The 24,511-nt window shown below is 36.5% G+C and overlaps 1 protein-coding gene across 41 annotated transcripts in view; it reads right to left on the reverse strand.

Annotated features, from left to right (window-relative positions):
• EMSY (EMSY transcriptional repressor, BRCA2 interacting) overlaps window positions 1-24,511 on the reverse strand; it is a 116,866-nt gene that overhangs the window by 90,414 nt on the left and 1,941 nt on the right. For 9 of the 41 annotated variants that reach the window (XM_078340179.1, XM_078340173.1, XM_009007403.5 and 6 more), the window contains 6 exons: window positions 18,626-18,725; window positions 17,216-17,290; window positions 15,821-15,862; window positions 11,637-11,812; window positions 9,935-10,087; window positions 6,296-6,555 (listed from right to left, as the gene is read on the reverse strand). In XM_078340179.1, coding sequence (XP_078196305.1) covers window positions 6,296-6,555; window positions 9,935-10,087; window positions 11,637-11,812; window positions 15,821-15,862; window positions 17,216-17,290; window positions 18,626-18,725 — 806 coding nt within the window. The remainder of the gene's footprint in view (window positions 1-6,295; window positions 6,556-9,934; window positions 10,088-11,636; window positions 11,813-15,820; window positions 15,863-17,215; window positions 17,291-18,625; window positions 18,726-24,511) is intronic. The other 32 variants (XM_078340181.1, XM_078340178.1, XM_009007410.5 and 29 more) reach the window with 5 other exon arrangements.

The following is a 24,511-nucleotide window of genomic DNA, read 5'->3' on the forward strand; positions in this document are numbered from 1 at the left end:
TATCACTTCTAAAGAAGGCCAGAAGTTAGTCAGTCAAAATTTACTGAATAGGTCTGTACTCAGGACCTACATCTCCAAGAAGCTCTGAGCATAACACTGTTGTTATATACTTTCAGTGTTGCAGATAATTACAAAATATAAGTACTTGTCCATTACTTTAAGGAGTCTGTTAATCATTTGAGGCGTCAAGAAGGATATATAGGATCAGCAAACACTTATATACAGTTAACCAGCACATTTATAGGTAGACTTAATCAGCAAACACCTATATAGCACTATTAGAAAACAATGATCAACCATGATACAAACTGAGAAGTAGACCAATATGGTAAAAAGACCACAAACTTAAAAGTCAAATGAACCTGAACTTAGATCCTGCCTCTGTCACTTACAAATGTCAGGCCCCTGTACATGTTGAAATCTCTGAGCTCCAATTTTCATCTATAAAATGGGGATAATAATACCAACCTTGCAAAGTCATTACCAAGATTAAACAATATAATGATGTTAAGCATCTAACATAGTGCTGGGCACATAGCAGGTGGTCAATATTTGGCAGTCAACAAATGGTTCTTACTAGTAGTGTGTTATTCTAAAGGATATCAGTAAAGGCATTATATATTAAATCAATCTGAAAATGTATTTCAGTGTACTTTGTTTCATTTAAAACTTTTCTTAACCTTTTTCCCAAATTCTGATACCTCTGAGAATCCAAAGAATTCACAGCTACTGCCACAGCCAAACTATTAGAGTAGTAATGGCAATTAGGGTTCACTTTTGCCATTTCTGAACTAATTATAGTAGCTTCCTGGAGCACAATGCTTATAAGGACTCTGAGGCACAGATGAGGATTCCCTAAGGCTTAGCAGGAAAGTATGCCAGTTAATTAGCAATGTCCGTCATGGGCAAGGGCAAGGGTGCATTCACATTTGTACCAAATATTTGGAATTTCAGAATTAGAGTATGCATGTAGGCTTCTAACATTAAGACAAAACTTCAGCAAAATGAATCTAAAATCTTTAAGAGCATATTTTAGGTTAGAGACAAATGATAAAATATATTTTGAGATTTCAGCCTGCAAGATGATTTCTGATCTGAAAAGAAGTTATCCTTCATTATAGATCCGCCTTGGAGGAAACCTACTTGCACTTTAAAGTTAGTCATTACAACAGGGGGAAGTATAGAAATTTAAAACCAAGTGAACCAAACAGTGTTTATTCAGGCCATAATTCAAATTACTGACCTTCTAGCACTCACAAAAACTCCTTAAGAGTGCTGGGACTTGCACCCTAAGGACAAAATGAAAAATATCAATCAAGCACATGAAGGCATAAAGCTAAATTCTGCTGCTTTGTTTATATAAGTGCTGCATCAATGTTCTATTTAAAATGAAGGCACCACATCAACACAGGCGGAAATGTGACTACCCTGAAAATATATGACCTATTTGAATTTGAATAAAGTCCACAGATTCATAAATAATTATACTTAATATAAAAGTCACTTCACCTACAATAATTCCTAAGTTGCCTTACAAAGGATTTGTGACAAATCCAAGGTGAATGCAATAATGGCAACAGCCTTGGACAGATTTCAGAAAAAGCCAATTACCCAAGCAAAAAGAAAACAAAAAACTTTAAGAACATTTATTAGTCCTACCCATATTAGCTTATCCTCAAAATAATAAAAGTAATGGCATTGAGTATACATGAAGTAAAAGAGTACAGTTTTTTACATCTGGAACATAGTAGGTGCTCAGTAAATATTTGTGGAATGAATGAGTCTTATTTTTAATTTAATTTGTTTTAAACATTTGTTTTTTAACCATGGTAAGACAAATCTAAAGATCTGAACCTGAACTCTCATGGTATGGTTGGTACATAACTTTGGAGATAAATATGTCCTTTTATAAGCATCACAAGTCTGAAAACCTCAACTATTCATTCTCCACTGAAAATTCAGAAGAAAAAAAAAGTAAATATATGGTAAAGTCAACAACTTAAAAAAGTTCACAAACTTCACTGAGCCCTCATCTACTGTAAGTATTTTTAGCTAAGTTCACCTAAGAAGACTGGAAAGTCAATAATGTTAGGTGACATTTACTGAGTATTCACTGTATGTACTATGTTAAGTATTTTCTATGAATCATCTCATTTAATTCTCCCAGTAACTCTAAGAACTACTATGATCATCTTTATTTTATAAAGAAACAGGCTCAAGGGAGGTGGCTATGCCAGTACTAGAACCAGATATATCTATTTCTTCATTAATTAATTTACTCATTCAACAAATATTAATTAGCACTTACTACATGCCAGGTACTATTCTAAATACTAGGGAATACAGTGAAGAAAGAGACAAAGTCTCTACCCTTAATAGCTTATAGTCCCTGGGAGAAACAGATAAACAACTTTGCAATATAATATCAACTAGTTATAAGTATAATGAATAACAATAAAACAGAGTATGGGAATAAAAGGATATGGATGGGAGGTAGATGCACTTTTAGCTATAGCTTTGCTTTACTATTTCTCAAAAACCAAATTAAGGGTAGACAAGAAGGAGGGAAGAGAGAAGAATTACTGAGAAAATAAGATCCAGCAACAAAGGCAGTAAAAACATTACAGTAAGTAGACTTAAAAATTCAGGGTATAGCAGACTGATGCCACCTAATATAGGGCCAGCCCAGAAAGCAATAACTATAATAGCATATAAAAAGTGACATTCAGAAAGATTATCTTGGAGTCAACAAATAAAATGTAAAACTTATCTTCAGTATAAAACTTAAGAAGTCATCAAGGGAGGGGGAGGTGGGGAGGGATAGCCTGGGGAGAAATGCCAAATGTGGGTGAAGGGGAGAAGAAAAGCAAAGCACACTGCCATGTGTGTACCTACGCAACTGTCTTGCATGCTCTGCTCATGTACCCCAAAACCTATAATCCAATAAAAAATTATAAAAAAAAAAAAAAAAAAAGAAGTCATCAAAAATAGTTAATTTCTATATATGAAGGGATATACTTCAATGAACTGATGAATTCATTTATTTGGAACAGCTCATTAATCAACAGGGTAAATAAACAAAACACCACATTCCATAAAATACCTGCAAGGGAAGGAACTAACATTTGTTGAATACATACCTTACATTGCACTTTAAATATCCAGTCTTATTTAATCCTCACAATAATGTACTAAGAGTGATATCATTCTCATCTTATAAATGAGTAAACAGATTTAGAAAGACTAATTTATTTAGGTCACACTAGAAGTGCTAGGGTTCCAACCCAGGACTCCAGACTATAAAAATTTTTGTTTGATTTTAATATCATACCATAATTTCTCATCTTCAGACTGAAAATAGAATTATATCCCACAGATCAGCTCATTATCACTTCTAGTTATTAAGAAAATAATAATTTTTAGGCCAGGCGCGGTGGCTCAGGCCTATAATCCCAGCACTTAGGAAGGCCGAGGCGGGTGGATCACGAGGTCAAGAGATTGAGACCATCCTGGTGAACAAAGTGAAACCCCGTCTCTACTTAAAATACAAAAATTAGCTGGGCATGGTGACGCGTGCCTGTAGTCCCAGCTACTCGGGAGGCTGAGGCAGGAGAATTGCTTGAACCCAGAAGGCGGAGGTTGTGGTGAGCTGAGATCATGCCATTGCACTCCAGTCTGGGTAACAACAGCGGAACTCCAACTCAAAAAAAAAAAAAGAAAATAATAATTTTTAATATATAATATAATGACATTTTTGCAGGAAACTCAAGGAGGTTCTTTATAGGAAAGCTATCACAGGACTAAAGATTTGAAGGTGGAAAGACCATACACTGAATACAGAATTTACCTCCATTCCTTCCCCAAAATCCCTCTAAAACAGTATGAAGAGTTTTTTTTTTTAAAGGGAAAAGGCACATAAACCTGTAAGGTCAAAACAAAAAGGAGCCAACCGCATAAAGTTTGGAAACTGAAAAACAGACAAATAAGAATGGATTAAGCATATCCAAGGAAGTAAAAACCTAAGGCAGTACACAATAACAAAAAATACGGCAACCTGCATTAGTGAGCCCCAGAAAGACTCAGGAATTGAGAGCACCAGATACTTCTGAAGTGGGGATAAATGAGCAACTAAAGAGAGGAAAATTAGTTGAAAATCTAAGAACCATTTAGATCCCTAGTTACTCTTCCCCTTCCTAAAGAAAGGCTAGGAATTTACTGTCATGAGGGAGATTGACAAAGAAATCTGGCACATCTGATATCAGGCACATCTAAGGGGCCAGGTACGATGCTAAAAACAGAGGAGTTAAGTAAAGTGTATATAATGAACGGTGAGCCCACCTAGCCCTTTCCCTCTATTTAACCCCCAAACAAAACTGCCAGCCAGGCTCATAGTACTCAAGGTAGAAGACTGTAATATTTCTAAGCAATCTACCAGTCCAAGAAAAAGTCCTAAAGACAGTGACAAATGGTGGAGGTAAAGGGTTAGTGAATGTTCCTGAAAAAAATAGTCCAGCTAGGTCAATTTCCACTGAAAGTCACCAGTCAGCATGTCCCACTCATGCACACAGAGCTTTCTGTCACATTTCTAATGCCTATTTTTATTCGTAAGCAAGACAGTCATACACTTAAGAAAACTAAATAAAAGAGATCAAAACAAACAGATAAAAGGAACTTACAGGTAAGAGAGAGAACATGAAAACAGAAAACATTTTAAAAATTGTCATGAATCTCATTAGATAAGAGAATACAATGCTTCTATGAAAGAGCAGGATATATTTTTTTAAAAGGAACTTTCAGAGAATAAGAGTTACTAGAAATTTAAAGCATGAGAGCAAAAATGAAAAATTCTATAAATGTAGTGAAAAATAAATGATAAAGAAAATAACAATACTGAGCATTTACTACGTTCAAGGCTTGAACAATTTTTCATATATTATTTCATGTATTTACACTCAAAAATCCTATAAAATATTGTTTTCTCTGTTTTATCAATGAGAAAAAGGTTGGGTAGAGAGTTTAGTTTTCCCACAGTCACGTAGCTAGTAAGCGGCAAAAGCTGGGATCTGAATCCAGGAAGTCTAGTTCCAAAACACAGGCTTTTAACCATTACATTAGAGTAGGAAAACAATGCAAACAAATAAAAAATAGAAATGAGAAAGATAAATGGATCAGTCCAGGCAGTTCAATAGACAAATGCAGGTGACTCAAAAAGAAAAAAAAGAGACAAATCAAATAAGTAACTCAAGAAATGTATCAGAATTAAAGGATATGAATATTCAGAATAAAAGGGCCCACTGGGTATACAACCTAATGTATGAAATAAAGACCGACACCAAGGAACATTACCTTGAAATTTGAGAATTCTGAAAGTTACTAAAAGTTTGCAAAGAGTAAAACAGGATCTGAAATTAGAATGGCACTGGGCTTCTCAAAAGTAATACTGGAAGCTAGAAGCCAACAGAGCAACAATACCTTCAAAACTTCACAGGGAAAATGTCTTCCAACCTAGAATACTTTTCCTAAACCATAAAAAAAGTGGGAAGATAGAATAAAGAAATTTGCAATCTACCATGCAAGGTCTCCTAAAATTTACTTTCCATCTCCCCATTCACCAGGTAGCTACTGGAGGATATGCTCCAGCAAAATGAGCAAAGAAACTAACAAAGAAGATCAGAATGATGGTTAAGGGGAGATCCCAGAAATACAGGTGTGCAACAAGCCTAGAGAGCCTTCAGGGTCCATCCAGATCAGTGTGGGAAGACAGAGGGGTCTAATAACATGAAACTGACAGAATACTGATGACTTCAACATATTTAGATAAGAGTTTAGGAATGAATTAATAATAGCATACAAAGAATTTAAAAAGAAGACAAAAATTATTCAATTAATTATATCCTTCCTTTCTTCTATGAAACACCTGACAACTTTACTACTTTGGCAAATTAAAATCTGAGTTCCTAAAGGGAAAGTCATACAAATATAGGTTAAATTTTTTTTCTATTTTAATTTTTTTCCAAATAGGATTACAACTATAAAATAGAGCAAAATTCTTAGAAGAGACAGGCTAGCTGTGTCGTATTAGGCAAGTCATTTAACATCACAAAGCCTCATCTGCAAAAGTGAAACAATAATACCTATCCCAAAGCCTTATCTGGAGAATTAAACAAAGTAAAAGATGTGAACATCCCCAGCATAATGCCAAGCACATAGTAAGCACTTAGTGCATGTTTATTAAATCTGAATCATACTGTCTGAAAGAAACAATTGGCAGGCAGAGACTCCCTCCACCACATACCTTCTGTGTTGTTGTGTTTGTTGTCTGTGTTGTTGGTTTAGTGAAGGTTATTTTCACAGGAGACATGTGGGGTGGTAAGGAGTTGGCAATGCTCTGCATGATGTTGCTCATCTTGGGACTACCACTCACAGGCACAGTGATCGTCTTTGAGACTGGAACAACAGCCTTTGGAACTTCCTTTAGAACAACGGGAGAGGAGCTGGAAGAGTTTGTTCGCCTTCGTTTTCTGGGTTTTTCATCTTCATCTGAACAGCTTACACCTGAAGGGCAAGGACAATACTGCTATATGTATACCAAACTAATGTTGCATTTTACACTTTATTTTTAAAATCTTTATATCATCCTTGACCTCTCTCTGTATTAAGCTGTTCGCCAGTAAGTCCTATCAGTCCTCCCTCAGAGAAGTGGTCTCTGAATGCCTTCCCTCTTTTTTTTTTAAGATGGAGTCTCATTCTGTCACCCAGGCTGGAGAGCAGTGGTGTGATCTCACCTCAGGTTCAAGCAATTCTCCAGCTTCTGCCTCTCAAGTCACTGGGACTACATGCACCTGCCACCATGCCCAGCTAAATTCTGTATTTTGAGCAGAGATGGGGTTTCACCATGTTGGCCAAGCTGGTCTTGAACTCCTGACCTAAGGTGATCTGCCCACCTCGGTCTCCCAAAGTGCTGGGATTACAGGAATAAGCCACCACACCCAGCCTTCCCTGCTTTCTTTAAACCTATGACAGCCATGTCAGGCCTTCTTATCTCCTACCTGTATCTTAGCAACAACCACCTAAAAGATGTTCATGCTTCCATCTGTCCACTTCTATCTACCCTTCATCCTATTACTTGTTAAAAATTCCACATTTAATCATGCCTATGCACTGCCTAAAATCCTTTAGTGGTTTTTATCTACCTACAAGATGAGACACAAAATCATTACCATATGATTCAAGACTCCCTATCTTTCCAAGAACACAATACCTGTCACATCCAACCCTGGGTACCCCTATAATCTTGGGATTCTGAACTGCTCACCATTCCCCAAAGGCACCCTAACCACATTCTGTCCATCTCTGAGTATCCATATACTACTGTTCCTTGAGGAATACCATCTACTATTAATGACCTCTTCATCATTCTACAATCATCATCTTACAAGCCATCTCCTCAGTGAAGCTTTCCCTTACTCCTCTAAGCAAAGCTAATCCACCTCTCCCCTAAGCTGTATCACTTACCACATGGCAATGTGATTGTCAACGTATCTCCCATTAGTAAGGGGCTCCCAGAGGGCAATGACTAAGTCTTATTGGTTTGTTTCCCCAGTATAGTGCCTTGCACATACAAAATTAGGTAAATAAATGATTATATCCTAAACTAATGCTGTTGGTAGCATAAAGAAATAAATCTTCCTGCTACTTAAAACCACATACTATGTGAAATAGTTTCTTCATGTTTGAAATGCACTTTCAGTATTTTACGTATTTATTTAAGAGACGGAGTCTCACACTGTCACCCAGGCTGGAGTGCAGTGGCAGGATCTCAGTTTACTGTAGCCTCCGTCTTCCAGGTTCAAGTGATTCTCCTGCCTCAGCCTCCCAAGTAGCTGGGATTACAGTTGCCTGCCACCACACCTGGCTAATTTTTTGTATTTTTAGTAGAGACAGGGTTTTATCATGTTGGCAAGGCTGGTCTCAAACTTCTGACCTCAGGTGATCTGCTCGCCTCAGCCTCCCAAAAGTGCTGGGATTACAGGCATGAGCCACCAAGCCTGGCCTATTTATTTATTTATTTATTATGGAGTTTTGCTCTGTTGCCCAGGTTAGAGTGCAGTAGCACGATCTTGGGCTCCCAGGTTCAAGAGATTCTCCGCCTCCCAGGTTCAAGCGATTCTCCTGCCTCAGCCTCCTGAGTAGCTGAGATTACAGGCACTCACCATGACACCTGACTAGTTTTTGTATTTTTAGTAGAGACAGGGTTTCACTATGTTGGCCAGGCTGGTCTCAAACGGCTGACCTCAAGTGATCTGCCCACCTCAGCCTCTCAAAGTACTTGGATTACAGGCGTAAGCCACCACATCTAGCTCCAGCCTAGAGTTTTGAAAATGATCAAAGTAGATCTCTACAGTTATTTAAAAAGACCACCTTGGCTAAATCCGCAGAAATCAGATATAAATTTAATTAACAGTCCAAGATCCTGAGTTTTCTCTTTATGAACTAAAGCCTCAACTGTTTTTGTAGACTTCTTAAAAATCAAGTGAGAAACATAAAACATAGCAATTCAACGTAAGAAATCTCTGCAGAGCAGACATCAACAATTATATAGCATGACTCATGAAATTAGTAATAAAATATTACCCCTACACCTTCAATTTTTTAACTCTAATTTAAACAGGGGTGACAAAGACCTAGAATCATTCCTGTCTAAAACAGCAAACTTTACTTCTAAGTTACAAATATCAAGTTTATAACTATACTGAGAAAAATGAGAATTAAATATTAGTGACCTCCAGTTGATAGAAAAAACAAAGCAAAAAATAAAATTAAAAAAGACTGGCTTCCTCAGTTTCTGTCTCTCACTTCCTCTCTTACTATGGGATCTCTTTGCATACAACTCTCCCTTTCTACTTTCTGCATGAGTTGAAGCAGCATAAGATCCTCACCCAAACTTGGACTTTCCAACCAGCAGAATCATGAGCTAAATCAACCTCTTTTCTTTTTCTTTTTCCTTTTTTTTTTCTTTTTTTGAGACAGAGTCTTGCTCTGTCACCCAGGCTGGAGTGCAGTGGTGCAATCTCGATTCATTGCAACTTCCGCCTCCCAGATTCAAGCAATTCTCCTGCCTCAGCCTCCCAAGTAGCTAGGACTACAGGCATGTGCCAGCATGCCCAGCTAATTTTTCTTTTGTATTTTCAGTAGAGACAGGGTTTTGTCACATTGGCCAGGCTGGTCTGGAACTTCTAACCTCAGATGATCTGCCCACCTTGGCCTCCCAAAGTGCTAGAATTACAGGCGTGAACCACTGTACCAGCTCCTTTTCTTTACAAATTAAAAAATCAAAAATAAATAGAAAGCAACATTGTCATAACAGAAATTAAAAACAAAAAGATGGGAAAAAAAAAACAGTGAACTAGAAACCACATAACTGCTTCACATAGGGTAGAATCAAGGAATTAAAAACTGCAAATAAAAGAAACTTCAAAACTTATAGTCAATTAGAAATAAAGATAGGCTCTCTAGAATGTTTCACTGAATCTAACAGTTGGATAATATATAAAATAATCTAAGAAAATACTAAAAAGATTAAAATTATAGGAGAAATACTGAATAAATCACATATGTACATTCCTTCAGTTTCTATTCACCACATTCCTATTTCATGACAATCAAAAAAGTGGATTCTTAAGGCCAGCGCTGTTCAAAGGCAGATTACCCACAGAGAACAAAAATGACAAGCACATCTCAAATCCCAGAACTGATCAAAAAAGCAATATATACCTAGTCACATGTAAAGAAAGGAATTCTTTAGAATCTTCAAAAACTAACCCTGCTAACAGCTAGTGGACCAATGATTTAATCCAGGAAGGCAGGTCTAATCGGAGCCTAGACTGCAGCATTTAGCCAAGACGGCCCTGATAACACTGAGAGTATCACTTACTTTTGACATAAACAGTACTTCCACTTGGCAAGACAACTACATTGGAGGCAGGACTGGCAGGTCTTGGAGACTTAACCGTTGCTATGCTGCCACTTGGAACAGGGGTAGAGGTTGGGGTTGACGTGGTACTTGTGTAGGAATAGCAAACCACTACTGAAGGAACGATAAAAAAGTTTGCTGTTAACTTTCACCAAAACTGTCCAGGAATACAGAAAAATTATTTTTATTGCAGGCCAATTTTAACATTATTATGTGATCAGAAGTTAGAGGCCAGTACTAGGTATTAGGTCCACAGGTTAAAAGGCATTAATAACCTTTCCTGAAAATTATCACTTAAACAGATTTTTCCAAAATATTTAACAGTTTATCTATAGGTGACATTGCTAATGGAGAAAGACACAGTTACAAAGAAATAAAGTTTAAAATTACACTGAGAAAAATGAAAATAATTTTCACTCATGGCAGGAGTTAGACAACAGGCACTTACTTGTATTCCCTTTTAATACTAATAGCAGCATCACACAATTTTTCCCTAACCTTAGCAATTTCCAATGTGGCCACTAGAGAAGAATCAAGGTAACGTTCTTTTCTATGTATCAACTCATTAGTCATTGCCAACCAAGCAGCACAACAACTCAACTAAAATAATAACAACATCATATTTCAACCTATCATTCAATGAAGGGATACAGCTCAACAATAAGAATAGGTTACAGGCACCATTTATTGAGTACCACACTAAATCCTTTCCATCCATCTTCACTAATTCTCACAATACTGCATTCTTATTTTAAAGATGAGGAATCCAAGGCTAACAGAAGCTAAAACTTGCTGGAGGTCACACAGCTAGGAAATGACAAACTAAGATTCAAACATATATTTGACTAGTGGAAACTCTACATTCTTTCCACTCTACCTGAGAGCCGGTAGACGGAGGAACTCAATGGAGTCCAAGTTTGTACAGTCTTCCTCCAAATATACCTTTCCTCAGCCTAAAACAGAGCCTCGCATGAATAAAAAGAGTGTTTTACTTACTCTGTTCCACAGCCATTGCTAGGCAAGCAAAGACAATTCCCCAGAGTAATCTGACAAATGCACTGTTTTTAGAGTCATTGTCATGCAACACGAAACTAAACTACTTGAGTCAATCCAAATAGCTCTCTCAAATTTAATATTACCCTTGGTGGCCTCTAGAGAATTGAAGAATTTCTAAAGCAAGTATATTTACTAGATAAATAATGATAAGAAAGCTCTTCTACCAGGGAATGGATTCAGCACACTGACCAGAACAAAGTAGTAGCATATATCACTGATTCCAGAAAATGAAAACAGAGATTTATTTTCTAAAGCTATCAGTTCAGAATTATTTTTTAGTAGCTAAATGACTTGTTACCTTATTTATTTTCTAATGTCATCCATTAAGGCTTTCTATTCTTAAAAACACACTGATATCAAAAATCCATTCTGAGGTTTTTGCAATTTTGATGATTAACATAATTCATACCTTTGACAAAAGGAAGACTTAAATTTTGTCCAAAACTAAAAACCTGGCAGTCTAGTTTCAGAATTAGAGTTTCCTACTATATTTCATAACTTTTAAACACTCGAATAAAAGTAGATGAAAAATAAGACAACTTTCCTTGAAATTTCTTGAAGATTCTAAGGAAAGTAATATCTAACAGAGGCTTATTTTTCCACTCACCTTCCTTGCTTCCTGTTTCTGCAGGCACTGGAAGAGATGCATTGTGCTGGATAGCTGCATTAGCAACAGCATTAGCTGTTACAGTAAAGGCGGTTTGGGGAACGAGGCGGGGCATCAGTGGTACCAACCGACGACCTTCAATGGACCATTCTGAAGAGCTATTAGGTCCAGACATACTAAACAAAAAAGAAAGTGCTGCTACAAGGGTTTTCAATCACTAAAAACAAATCAAACATATTTTCTCAAACATATATAACTTTTTAAATTATAAAAAGTGCCCTGAGTGGATAGGAGAGGTTTTATTTTAAGCAAGCAAGATCAAAATTATGAATCAGAATTCAAGGAATGTCACACACTTAGGTTCTTACACAGTTTATTCTAAATCTAAATCTTATCATGAGCATAACTGAAACTATAAAAAATCTTCCTATGCCTTCTAAATAAATATCAGTTTTGGTTTCATTAATTTAAATCTGCTATCACTAATGAAACTAGTATTTCTACTAATTTTTATAACAATTTTATAATTAATACAAGAAAGTAAAAAGCACTTTTATATATAATTTTAAAACTCAGATTTTCCTTAATAATTAAAGATAACGTTCACTGACTCTTTTTAAAATTATCTAACTGCCTACACGGCCAGAGGTTCTAAGGCTTTCAAACAAGGGAAACTGAGACAGTAAACGAGGGAGACTAAGTAGAAAAGAATGGGAGAGTGCTGTATATACAACCATATGTGTCACTGACAATGTATTGTTATTATCCTTCCTATTAAAAATAGACTAGATCTAAGGACACTAGAAGAAACCCACCATTATTTTTATTTATTTATATAACCCCTCACTCTAAGAAGGAATTAAGACAGTTGAACTCTCTAGGTAAACACCACTCTCAGTTTCTCTACCCTAAATTTCTTGAGCAAATTTTATCCCGAGAATCCAATCAGAGGTTGAAATATCAAAAGGTAGTTGTATCACTTCTCTTGACTTGGCTCCATGAAAGACCCTGACCAATGATTAGTGCTGAAGTTTAAAATTCACTCAGGGCTGGGCGCGGTGGCTCACGCCTATAATCTCAGCAATTCGGGAGGCCGAGGCAGATGGATCATGAAGTCAAGAGATCGAGACCATCCTGGTCAACAAGGTGAAACCCTGTCTCTACTAAAAATACAAAAATTAGCTGGGCATGGTGGTGCGCGCCTGTAGTCCCAGCTACTTGGGAGGCTGAGGCAGGAAAATTGCTTGAACCCAGGAGGCGGAGGTTGCGGTGAGCCGAGATCGTGCCATTGCACTGCAGTCTAGGTAACAACAGCAAAACTCCGCCTCAAAAAAATAATAATAAATAAAATAAAATTCACTCAGAAATAATCAATGTCTTCACTAAATCAAAAATATTTCTGCATTTGAAACCATAGGTTCTTCAAACTAACTTGGAGTTTAAGACTTTGTATGTCCACCCATTCTCGGATTTAGGTAAGAGTATACAAAAGCCCTTGTTAGTGGGCAGTGGAGTAACAATGATATTGACAGTAATGATGACAGTTATCATTAAGCACTTATTTCAAGGATTGTTCTAAACATATTACATGTATTAACTCTTCAATCCTATGAATTTGGTGTTATTATTACCTCCATTTTACAGATGAGGAAACTGAGCCAGAGAGGTCAAATAACTTGCCTAAGTTCAAGCAAATAATACATGTCTCCTCCAGCAAGCATAATCATACAACTGAAATTATTTGACAGATAAGTAGAAAGTATAAAATTTTTCAAATGGGTTTTGCCTTTATGTATAGCAATTGGATACTGGTGTCAAATTACTACCAACTTTCATTGAATGGAATAAATCACTTTTACAATTCAAGGATTTAAGTTCAGTTCAGAAAGGAATTTCTAAGAGCTGATGAATCCAACTGGGTTACTGTGGTAAATGTGTAAATTTCCCTTATGGTGTAACACAGTCCTACCTAAGACAAAGGAAAGGAGAATTCCTAAAACTTCAGTACCACTCACAAATTTGTTATTACATAATCCCCAAGTTGATGCTAGTTTTGAAACAAAGAATGGTACCAACAAGAAAGAGGCAGAAAGGCTAACTGTTATAAGAAAAAATTCTGAAAGCTATTCAGCATTTTCTTGGCTTACTTCTATTTTGCTATCTGTTTTTTAGAATATCACTAATAAGCTTGCTTAGTGAGGATTTACCACACAAATTAAGTGATATCTACACTTACCTGGTGCATTGCTTAAGTGGTGGCAGAAATTATGGAAGATTAATAATTTGAAGTACATGAACATATGCTACTGAAAAGACAAAACTTGCAGTGCAAAAGATACAACTGCAACTTTTAGAAAGATCTATAAATCTTCCAAATTTCTACTCATGCAAACATGCTCAAACTTTGAGTGAAAAATTAAGTATTATGTTAGAATTAGATCAGAAATTCCTATTTGCTTAGAAAAGAAGATGTAAGGGCCAGGCGCAGTGGCTCACGCCTGTAATCCCAGCACTTTGGGAGGCCGAGGCGGGTGGATCACGAGGTCAAGAGATCGAGACCATCCTGGTCAACAAGGTGAAACCCTGTCTCTACTAAAAATACAAAAATTAGCTGGGCACGGTGGGGCGTGACTGTAATACCAGCTACTCAGGAGGCTGAGGCAGGAGAATTGCCTGAACCCAGAAGGCGGAGGTTGCGATAAGCTGAGATGGTGCCATTGCACTCCAGTCTAGGTAACAAGAGTGAAACTCCGTCTCAAAAAAAAAAACAGAAATGAAGATGTAAGTGTAAATATGTATTAATTGCACAAGTCATCTAAACTAGATTTTATAAACTAAACATCTTCCTGGAGGGCTTCACTGGGATATAGATCTTAGTGTTGAGTATAAGAATGTCTCTCTATTTCTACTAAGTACTACAGGAGAAACCTTGCTCCAGTCCCTTTTCTGAGAAATCTAAGATTATACTAATGAAACTACCTTTTGGTATATAAGGCACCAGTAAGAAATTCTCATCTTCACATAGAAACTGATTCAGTATCCTGTGAATGTCTGACTGATTGAGGAAAGGGTTAAGAGAGCAGAAATTCCAAATAGTCACTTTCTCCTAAATCTAGAGACAACAAGGCCAAGAGCGGGCCAATCAAAATATCCAAAGCTCCTTGACATCCAAGGCATTAATACTGTAATATACTGACATAACTAAAAACTGAATTAAGAGTATCAAACTACTTAATAAGTGGCCTGATGCCAAACAATAAACGTGTTATGTTTCAAGCCACAAGAAAAGCTTTTCTTTGATCCCAGATACCCCACTCCTTTTGTTTCCTCCTCCTTTGTGCTCAACCTTCTCAGCTTTCTCATCACCTTTCAACCACATTCCTTCTGGCCTAAACTGCTATTTTAAGTGGGGGGAGGGGAGAGAAGGAGAAAGGGAATGCAGTCAGTTCAGATGCATTCCTTTAGTTGTTTTTCTAGGCTTAGAGTATGAAGCCCTCCTATAGATAATCTCTGGAACTAGGCTCTGTTGCTACTTCTCAGAGAAAGAGGCAGAGGAAATGGAAAGAATGAGAGATCTATTCCTTCCTCACCAATCCCCACTCACTGACCCCGAGCTCAACAAGTAAATAACACATCTGATCCAACTAAAACAATAATACAAAATATTAAAACAAGAATACAGAAAAACCTAAGCAGCTCAAAATTATACACTGAAGTAAACTCTTTTCAAAAAATGAAATTTATGTATTAAAGAAATCAGAAAGGAGAGGAAAAAAGAGGAAACAGGCAGATAAAAGCCAACTCTCAATTATCCATGCTAATGGAGAGAGGAGGGAAAGGGAGAGGTCAAATAGATTAAAGAAACTCATATGTTATCCAAAAATATTTTGGCAAATACTTGTAAATTCTTCTACCAAACCTTTTCCAGAATAACTAACAAGTAATAAAATGACTAATTAAAATTTTCACCTCCTCTCCCTTCCCACCCTCTGACTAGAGGTACTCCCAAGCAGCAAAATGGCTAAAGGGTGGGCAGTATTAGGAGGGGGAGGAGGGGAAGAAAAGGAAAAGCAAGGGGCATGGTTAATTCATAAATGGAATAATGTGTCCCTGAATAATTGAGAGCTTCAATTTGGAAATAAATACAAGAAAAAGCCTGAAATAATAATAACCTATTTGCATACCTGTAACTTGGTCTTTCACCCAAATATAAGGATAAATTCATTCTTTAAAGGGGAAAAAAGGAAAAGGAGACTAAATAAATGTTATCCTTTAAGTATGAAACTGATGCATCAACTTACAACTAGTCGCCCCACAATACCATTCCTTCTACAGTACTAATTCGTTTCTAAGTGCCTCTGAATGCAAGCTAAGGTTTACTACTTTACCATCTAGCACATAAATTTCCTATTACCAGTTCTCAAATTAGAATCTAGGCTCAGTTACCATTATTTCTAGAACACTCCAATTCAAAAGCTTAGAGCAAATTAAAAAAAGAACACATTAATTAATATTTGAGTGTTTCAACCATGTTAGCCTGGCAACTAGGTTACTAAATGTCTCTAACAGAAAATTTCCAAATTTCTACAGTGCATACCTACCACTGAAGAATCTCGAAATTCCAGAATAAACAGCTCAACTTTCAAACTATGCTGTTGAAAAGGTAGCACCCCATTTTATGTTAAGTAAAATGAGGGACAGTGAAGCACAACATGAAGCTCTTTGGGGTCAATTCAAATATTGCCAATTGGTTTAAATACAATGTTTAAGTTATCACATTACAGAAATGCACTGAATTTTTCCCTTTAGTTTTATTTCACACTATAAAACATAAAAATAAAAAACGAATTATACTATAACATATTTTGTAAAATGTTTTATCATCTTTTATAAACATTTAAAGGCTAATTTCTGTTCCTTTGTATTCTTTAGGAGGCACTGACTCCATACACACTCAATTAAGACTGGATCCTTGCCTTCAATCCTCTACCACCCTCCGCCCCACCTCTCAAATAGTTATAATGATCAGAAAACAATTTGCCAAGAATCTTTGATTGTTTTATTTCATTGGCTTTTTAAAAGTAAATTAAGGGATGCTATATTCATATTTCTTAAAGAGAGAACACATTTGACATTTTTTTCTGAATCTCAAAATACATGAAATAATGAGTCAGATATCAAAAGAGTTACAATGCCTATTTATAAGATAATAACATATCAAATATCAATACAAAGAACTTCTAAGGGGCTTTCAATATTTCAATTTTAGGGGTCACAATTCTTTGTTACTGAACTTGGCTTCGAAAAAGAGAATCATCTCCTAAATTGTGGTGATTTTTAGTTAGAGAGAGATTACACTGTAACAGGATTTGACCTGAGTACTTAAAGCTTGTCTAACCAAATGCAAAAAAATATAACCAACTGAATAAACAGTTAACATCACTTTGAGTGCTCTGATCAGGATCCTTGAGCATACAGATATTTAAGACTCAGAAACCTGCTACACAATAGGAAGATTGTTTCAAAACTATGTTATACTATGTCATAAAAAATCAGGGATGGTATGACTAATGGCTTACTTATGTGCAATTGTTGTTAACCGTTCATCGTTTACTGCTCTCCGAACTTCAGCACGGTGGCGTTCTGTTGAGATGCTATGAAGAAAAATAGCCATTATAGAACTCTGCCAAGCAGGCAGCTCTTTCCTATACTTTCATTAATGTTTAAGTCAACGTTTTTGGGGGGAAGGGGAACAAGATTGCTTTGTGAAAAAATATAGACAGGAGTCTAATATATATCTTCAAAAAATAACGTGTTAGAAAAAGATTCATACTAATTCTGTGTTACTGCAGAAAGAATTAGTTGCAAATTAGAAATCACAGGAAGACAAATTCAGCCTGATGTCAAGGTATTACTTCCAAATCTCAGAAATGTCAGACAATGGATGAGAATAGCAGAGCTTCCTGCTATCTAAACATGCAGACACTGAATGACTTCCTAATCATGACTGCTAAGAGGATTTCTGTCACTTAGAAAAAAGTCTTCCAAGGTCTTTTCTAAAGCTTAGGAGTCTATAATTTTATGATCAGTGAATATAATAAAGAAATGCGAGTGGCAAAATACTCTTTCCTATATGCTATACAACTTAACAACAGGGTAATATTCCTTTATTACTCAACAGTTCAGCTGCATATCTTCTACATTATGTAATGTTACCAATGGTAAAAATATGCTTATATTAATCCTGATTAAACACATGTAAAGTTAATAGTAAGCAACTTTTTAAAAGGTTACACCTACTCCATTCATAAATACTCAATAAAATGAATACGACTCTTCAAATTGTATTCTGTACTACTTAAGCTAAATCTATAACATGGACCAAAACATGTAAGGGGCTAGAAAACAGAATTTACAAGAAATATAAACAACGACAAATACAAATTGTTACCTATGAAAACAATAAGACTGAAAATTTGGCTTAATATCATCCCTATGTTAATATTAAGTAACAGGAAGAGTCTCTTCCATATTTTCACTTAAAAAGACTATGTTTAAGGCAATGACCACATATCACTACCCATTTATGTAAATTAAGGCATCTTCCTCACATCACCTCTTCCCTCCAACAAATGCCACTCTAGGTCACCATATCCAGTTACTGCCAGCTCTTCTTTCGTTCACCTAAGTCAAAAGCACCTCCTTTCCCAGGTGGGCCAAAAGTAAGATAACTTGCCTTCAACTCTTTCTGAAGAGTTTGCACGCTCTTCATTCTGGATATTCATTCTGGATTACACAATAATTGGTAAGTTACACAATTTTCTGTAACAGAGCACACAACTGGGATGGAGTCCCTCGGCACCAACAATCTGAACACCTCTGTTCTTCAACTTAGTTTGACAGTTACTTAATTTGAGAGTGATAGGTAATAAAATCCCTCAAAATGAAATTTCTAGAGTCACATCTCACAAACGTTTATGGTAATTTACCTAAGAACTTTTGATAGTTCTCCAAGAAGATCTTTCTTTTCCTTGGTAAGATCCCCCTGTGCCCGAAGTGCACTGATAACTCCAGCATATGCCTCCAATTCTAGAAGAAGAAAATTATTTTATCAAGATAGGCATTTAATATTTTAATATTATGGCTATGTATAGTGAAACTTCAGGGCAAAAAAAACTAAAAATAATCAAATGCAAATACAGTTTTAAATTCCTTTCAAAAATTTTATCTAATAACATTAAAATGTGGTTTTTATAATTTTATGTTATTTTGTTTTTCATTGCCTCACAGAAGTCGTATATATAAAACATTTAGGTAAAAAAATCTAACAGTATTTTGTTTCACACATTGTTATTGAAAAACACATAACACACACGATACCAACAACTGGGAATAGGCACCAAGTGATATGATAAGGCTGAGAAGTTTTCAGCATTACTTAAAAGTACCCTCATTAATCAACTCTTAAAATAATTCTTTAGGCCTACCTAAGAATTCAAACTATATTCTACCTCCCTCCTGTATAGTTGAAAGTACTGTAAGTACTATGCAATGGAAAAAATATTAGAACAAAATATTCTGGCTCCAGCACTGCCACTTACTTACTAGTTGTGTGACATTCAGCAAGTCTTTTCTCATCCCTGAACCTGTTTCCTTACCTAAAAGGGACTTTGTAGGTACCCTCCAGAAGTAAGATCATCTGTATCTATAAAAACTATCATCAAAATGACTCACTGGGAAACAATGACATGAAACGCTCTTGCAGCAACTAAGACATAATATACTAAATCCTAATACCAGACATCTTCATTTCACTCTTTCCACAGAAATAACCATTAAGAAATAAAATGGTCAGTCCCCAGGACTGGTTAAAATATAAAACCAAAAGTCCCCAATGGCCTCCAATAAACTAAACATGCCACTCACTGAGAGGCATGTATAGTTTATTGGATGCTACCCTTTTGTAGTACCCTCCCACACTGACTCTAGTTTTGGCAACGACTTGCTTTGGCCAAGGGAACAACAATATAAGCTTGCTAAGTACTTGCACACAGGGCCTTGCTCTTTGGGAACTTTGAGATCACCAAGCTGTGAAGAAGCCGGGAGCGGCAGCTCACATCTGTAATCCCAGCACTTTGGGAGGCCAAGGTAGGCAGATCACAAGGTCCGGAGTTCAAGACCAGCCTGGCCAACATGGTGAAACTCTGTCTCTATTAAAAATACAAAAATTAGCCAGGCGTGGTGGTAGGTGCCTGCAGTCCCAGCTGCTCGGGAGGCTGAGGCAGGAGAATCACTTGAACCCAGGAGGTTGCAGTGAGCCGAGATCACGCCATTGCACTCTAGCCTAGGTGACAGAGTGAGACTCCGTCTCAAAAAAAAAAAAAGGAAAAGAAAGAAAAGCCACACGACGAGAGAGGCCAGCTACCTCAGCTGAGTCTCGTCCCCAGATAAGCTACCACTAAATACCTGAAAGAACTCAGACAAGGCCAGCAACCCACAGAATGGCAAGAAATAATAAAACAGTCACTATTTTTAACCATTAACTATGAACCAATCTGAGCGAACCAGAACTGTGGGAAATAAATGTCCAAACTAGAGTTGTCTTCATAGTCAAGTTGTTATGAGTATTTGCTATTTGCCAACACCTGACACAAAAGAGAAATTTTTAAAATGTGAGCCAAATAATGAATGAGTGCTCACAGACTAGGTACTATACCAATAATAAACCAGTAGTCTCATTCAGTTGATATTATTCACAGTTCTGTCAAAAACAAGCCCAACTGGGCTGGGCTGCCTAAATCAAATAAAATTTTTACATTAAATAGAAATATCTGGCCAGGGCCAGGCATGGTAGCTCACACCTGTAATCCCAGCACTCTGTAAGGCCAAGGTGGACAGATCGCCCAAGTCCAATAGTTTCACAGACCAGTCTGGGCAACACGGTAAAACCCCGGCTGTACAAAACATACAAAAATTAGCCAAGTGTGGTGGTGTACACCTGTAGTCCCAGCTACTCAGGAGGCTGATGTGGGAGGATCACTTGAGCCCAGGAAGTCAAGGATGCAGTGAGCTATGATCATGCCATTGCACTCCAGCCTGGGCAACTGAGTGAGAACCTACCTAAAAAATAAATAAATAAATAAAGTCTGGCCATGTGCCACGACTTACACCTGTAATCCCAGCTCTTTGAAGGCCAAGGCAGGAGCATTGCTTGAGCTCAGTTCAAGATCAGCCTGGGCAACATGGCAAGACCCCATCTCTACAAAAAACTTAAAAATTAGCTGAGGGTGGTAGTGCGCGCCTGTGGTCCCAGCTACTCAAGAAGCTGATGTAGGAGATCACTTGAGCCTGGGAGGTAGAGGACGTAGCGAGCCATGTTCATGCCACTGTACTTCAGCCTGAGTGACAGCGTAAGACCCTGTCACAGAAAAAAAGAAAAAAAAGAAATGTCTGGTCCAACCGAATTACCCCAAATTTAAACATCCTACATATTCAACCTGTGTTGGATACTCTGTAGACATTTCAATGGGGTGGTCACTCTTGAAGGACAAAGCTCTGCTGCTCAGAGTAGTGAAAGTAATACTTAGTTCCAGGAAACTTATTTCAGCTTTTATCAGACTCAGAATAGAGTCGAGAAAAGCTCTAGGGATAACCAAGAATGCAGTATACTCTAAATGTTTATGCCCTCCCCGATTTATGAAATATTTCATTCAACAGATCAGTATTGAGTCCTATTATATATACCAAGTAGTGTACTAAGCCTGCCCTCAGGGAGTTAACTCTAGAATAAAGAGCTACAGTGAAACAAGTCGTCAGACAATTGATACAGTTTACATACAGTGGTAAAAGTACAGAGGAGAAATACATCATCTAGTGTGGAAGCAGATGGTTTAATCAGAAAGAGAACTGTGCTCCAGGCAGGCAGGGTTAAAATAAAAAAGCAAATGTACAAAACAAAACAGAGTAAAAGAACGGATGATGTTTCATATTATTCCAGTAACTTTCATTAACTATCAGTAACTATGTTTGAAAGTTTTACACTAAGAGCAGTAAAACATGTCTGTACTTAGATAATCACTAACTCAAATCAGACTATTAATTGAAAATTACCACTACCAGGTACCATAGAGAATATTTCTAGGAACAAAATAAAATCCCAATCTCAAGGAGATTAAATTCAACAAGGCACCTAAGAAACATATACAAATAACTATTTTAAAGATTTTAATTCACACATTTAAGAGAATAGAGAAAAGTAAAAATGGAAAAGCAGTTTGTGGCCAGACTGAGAAAAGTCTATAATTCCAGTCTAAAATGCTTTTATTTGATAGGACTCAGTAACTGATTGACTGTGGGAAGTAATGGCAGAAGAAAGTCAGATTTTGCAGCTTGCGAAACATTTAGAAGAATGGTAATGCCACAAAAAGAAATGAAGTGCTCAAAGAGAGGGAACAATTTGAGGAAAATGAAAAAGAAGTGCATACTTTTGACTTGTGGAATTTATGATGATCAAGACTTTATTTCTCAGAAAATAAAACTAAAAAAATACAACAAATATTTCTGACATTTCAAGTCTAAGCCATGTACAAAATCAAGAGATGGCAACCTCACACACACAAAACTAGGACTCAGAACACAGTTACCACAGCTATTGGATCCGTATCACTTCCTCCTCTTCACAAGAAATTCACTCACTGTGAAGAACCCTTATTAGCTTCCCAATCTCCTTCACACATTGGCTGACGTCCATTTTGATGGGTATCCTTAGAGCCCCACATATCTCAAATTTAGTTGAATTTCTGGTATTATTTTTCATACCATTCTATCGTAGTGTTAACACAAAAGTAGAATGAAAGAATAAACACATATGAACATTCCAAAAACAAAAGATTTGCCAAACCATTTTTATAAAGCCCTCAATTTGGTCTATTAAATCAGCCATTCAAATACGCTATAGTCCATAAAGCCCCATGTTAGAGCTACAGCTCAGGAATGATCACAAAAATAGGGCAGGGAAGGGGCAGGACAGAGAGAAAGCAGCATTTATCTAGCACTGGCACATTCGGTATATATACAAAAATTCACTATCCTAATTTCTTTAATCTGCATGTAAAATCTAAGTATTTAATATTTTATATTGAAATGTTTTATAATTTTTTAAAAGGACACCGCTAATTTTTAAAAACTATATGTATCTTTTCTGAACTTTGAACCTAGAGCTAGCATTTGAAGACAATTCAAAGGTTTCATTGTTATGATAATAAGTCAACGGGTGGGGAGGAAGTCTTTGGCAAATCACTATCAAAGCTCACCTCCCAAAGTGAGGGGTCAATGAAGATGATATTACTATACAGGATGACTGTTTTCTTTCGTATAGAAGCAGCTCTGCAGCAACATTACCCACACAGCTCTGACTAAAATTAGGAATAAATTTAGACTTAAAGGTTACCACTTTTATATTTAAACATAATCTCTCAATTTAAGGACCCCAAAACCCAGAAACCCCAATCCAATCTATTGTCTTTGTGATATGTTCTGCAATTACTTCACCTAGTAAATAAAGTCCAACTTTATAATTGACAGCTAACAAGTTATATTAATTGTATGTAAGAGTGTAGAAAACTATCATCAGATTAGCACTTAAAGTTTAAATATAAGGTTAAAAAAAATTGACATCCACCACACCCTCCCCAAAAACAACTCTTAGACTTGCTAAAGATGCTGCTAAAAAAGTGATTTGAAATCCTCATAGTGGAATAAAAGGGCAGCAGGGCCAGAGCAGCTATGATACTATCTGATTTACAAAATAAAAATTCCCAGTACAGATTTACTATGATGGGCCCTTTAGGTATACTGTTAATACACATAACAAACTAATGAGGCAAATGGTGTTACCTCTTTTTTTTAAAAAGAAAAAAAACAAAACTGTCAACAAATTTAGGAAGAATAAATAACTTGTCCTTTGCCACAGGGGTCATTTGTAATAATGCCAAGACCCCAGGACTGTCTAAATTCAAGACCTATACTTTCCCTTTAAAATCACAGCTATCTAAAGAATTACTATCCACTGCCAAAACATTTAATCTTCTTTTTCAAATTATTTTTTCAATTATTTCATTTACTGTGCTAGCCAGAGACTACAGTGGTAAATAAGACAAGGTCCTTACAGTCTAAGGAAGCATTTCTCAACCAAAGATCCTCATTTGAACCACAGAACACAAAATGATTTGAGTAATAACTCTTTTTCTCAATTTTCCCAAGGAAAATAATGGTATTCTGGATGCCTGGGGAGAAGTCAGTTCTTTACATACAATGGATACCTTAGCATTAGGGCTTCCTTCCCTCAATGCTGGCTGAGAAAGGCTGCTGTAAGGGAAAAGAAGCACTAAATAATAAATTACAAGCATAAAGTGGGTTTTATTATTGATAGTAAGACATAATTTGAAAAAGTGAGCATAGCTTACATCAACTTAGAATTCAGAAATAGTATGTAATTCACACATACAATCATGAAGGTTAAGAGTATGTTAAAATAAGACTGAAAGCATATTCCCTTGTTCAAATACTGACTCCATGTCTATCAGCATTACCCTGGCTTCTAAGCTTCATCTGTAAAATGGAGACAAAGCAAACAAACAAAACAACACCTACCTTTTAGGCTTTAAAAGGACAAAGCTAATTCTTAAAATATTTAAATTAGATGTTGTATATAGAAGACTCAGAATAGCCAAGTAGCCCTCAATAAATCTTAGCTACTAGTATTATTACAATTCACTTACCTACTATTTACAAAGCACTACGTTAGGCATGCGGGGAAACCACAATGAGTAAGATGGGAACTGTATCTCCAAAGAATTTCTGATGTAGCATGAGAT

The sequence above is a fragment of the Callithrix jacchus genome, chromosome 10 (genome assembly GCF_049354715.1).
Source record: "Callithrix jacchus isolate 240 chromosome 10, calJac240_pri, whole genome shotgun sequence".
In the NCBI taxonomy this organism is placed as follows: Eukaryota; Metazoa; Chordata; class Mammalia; order Primates; family Cebidae; genus Callithrix; species Callithrix jacchus.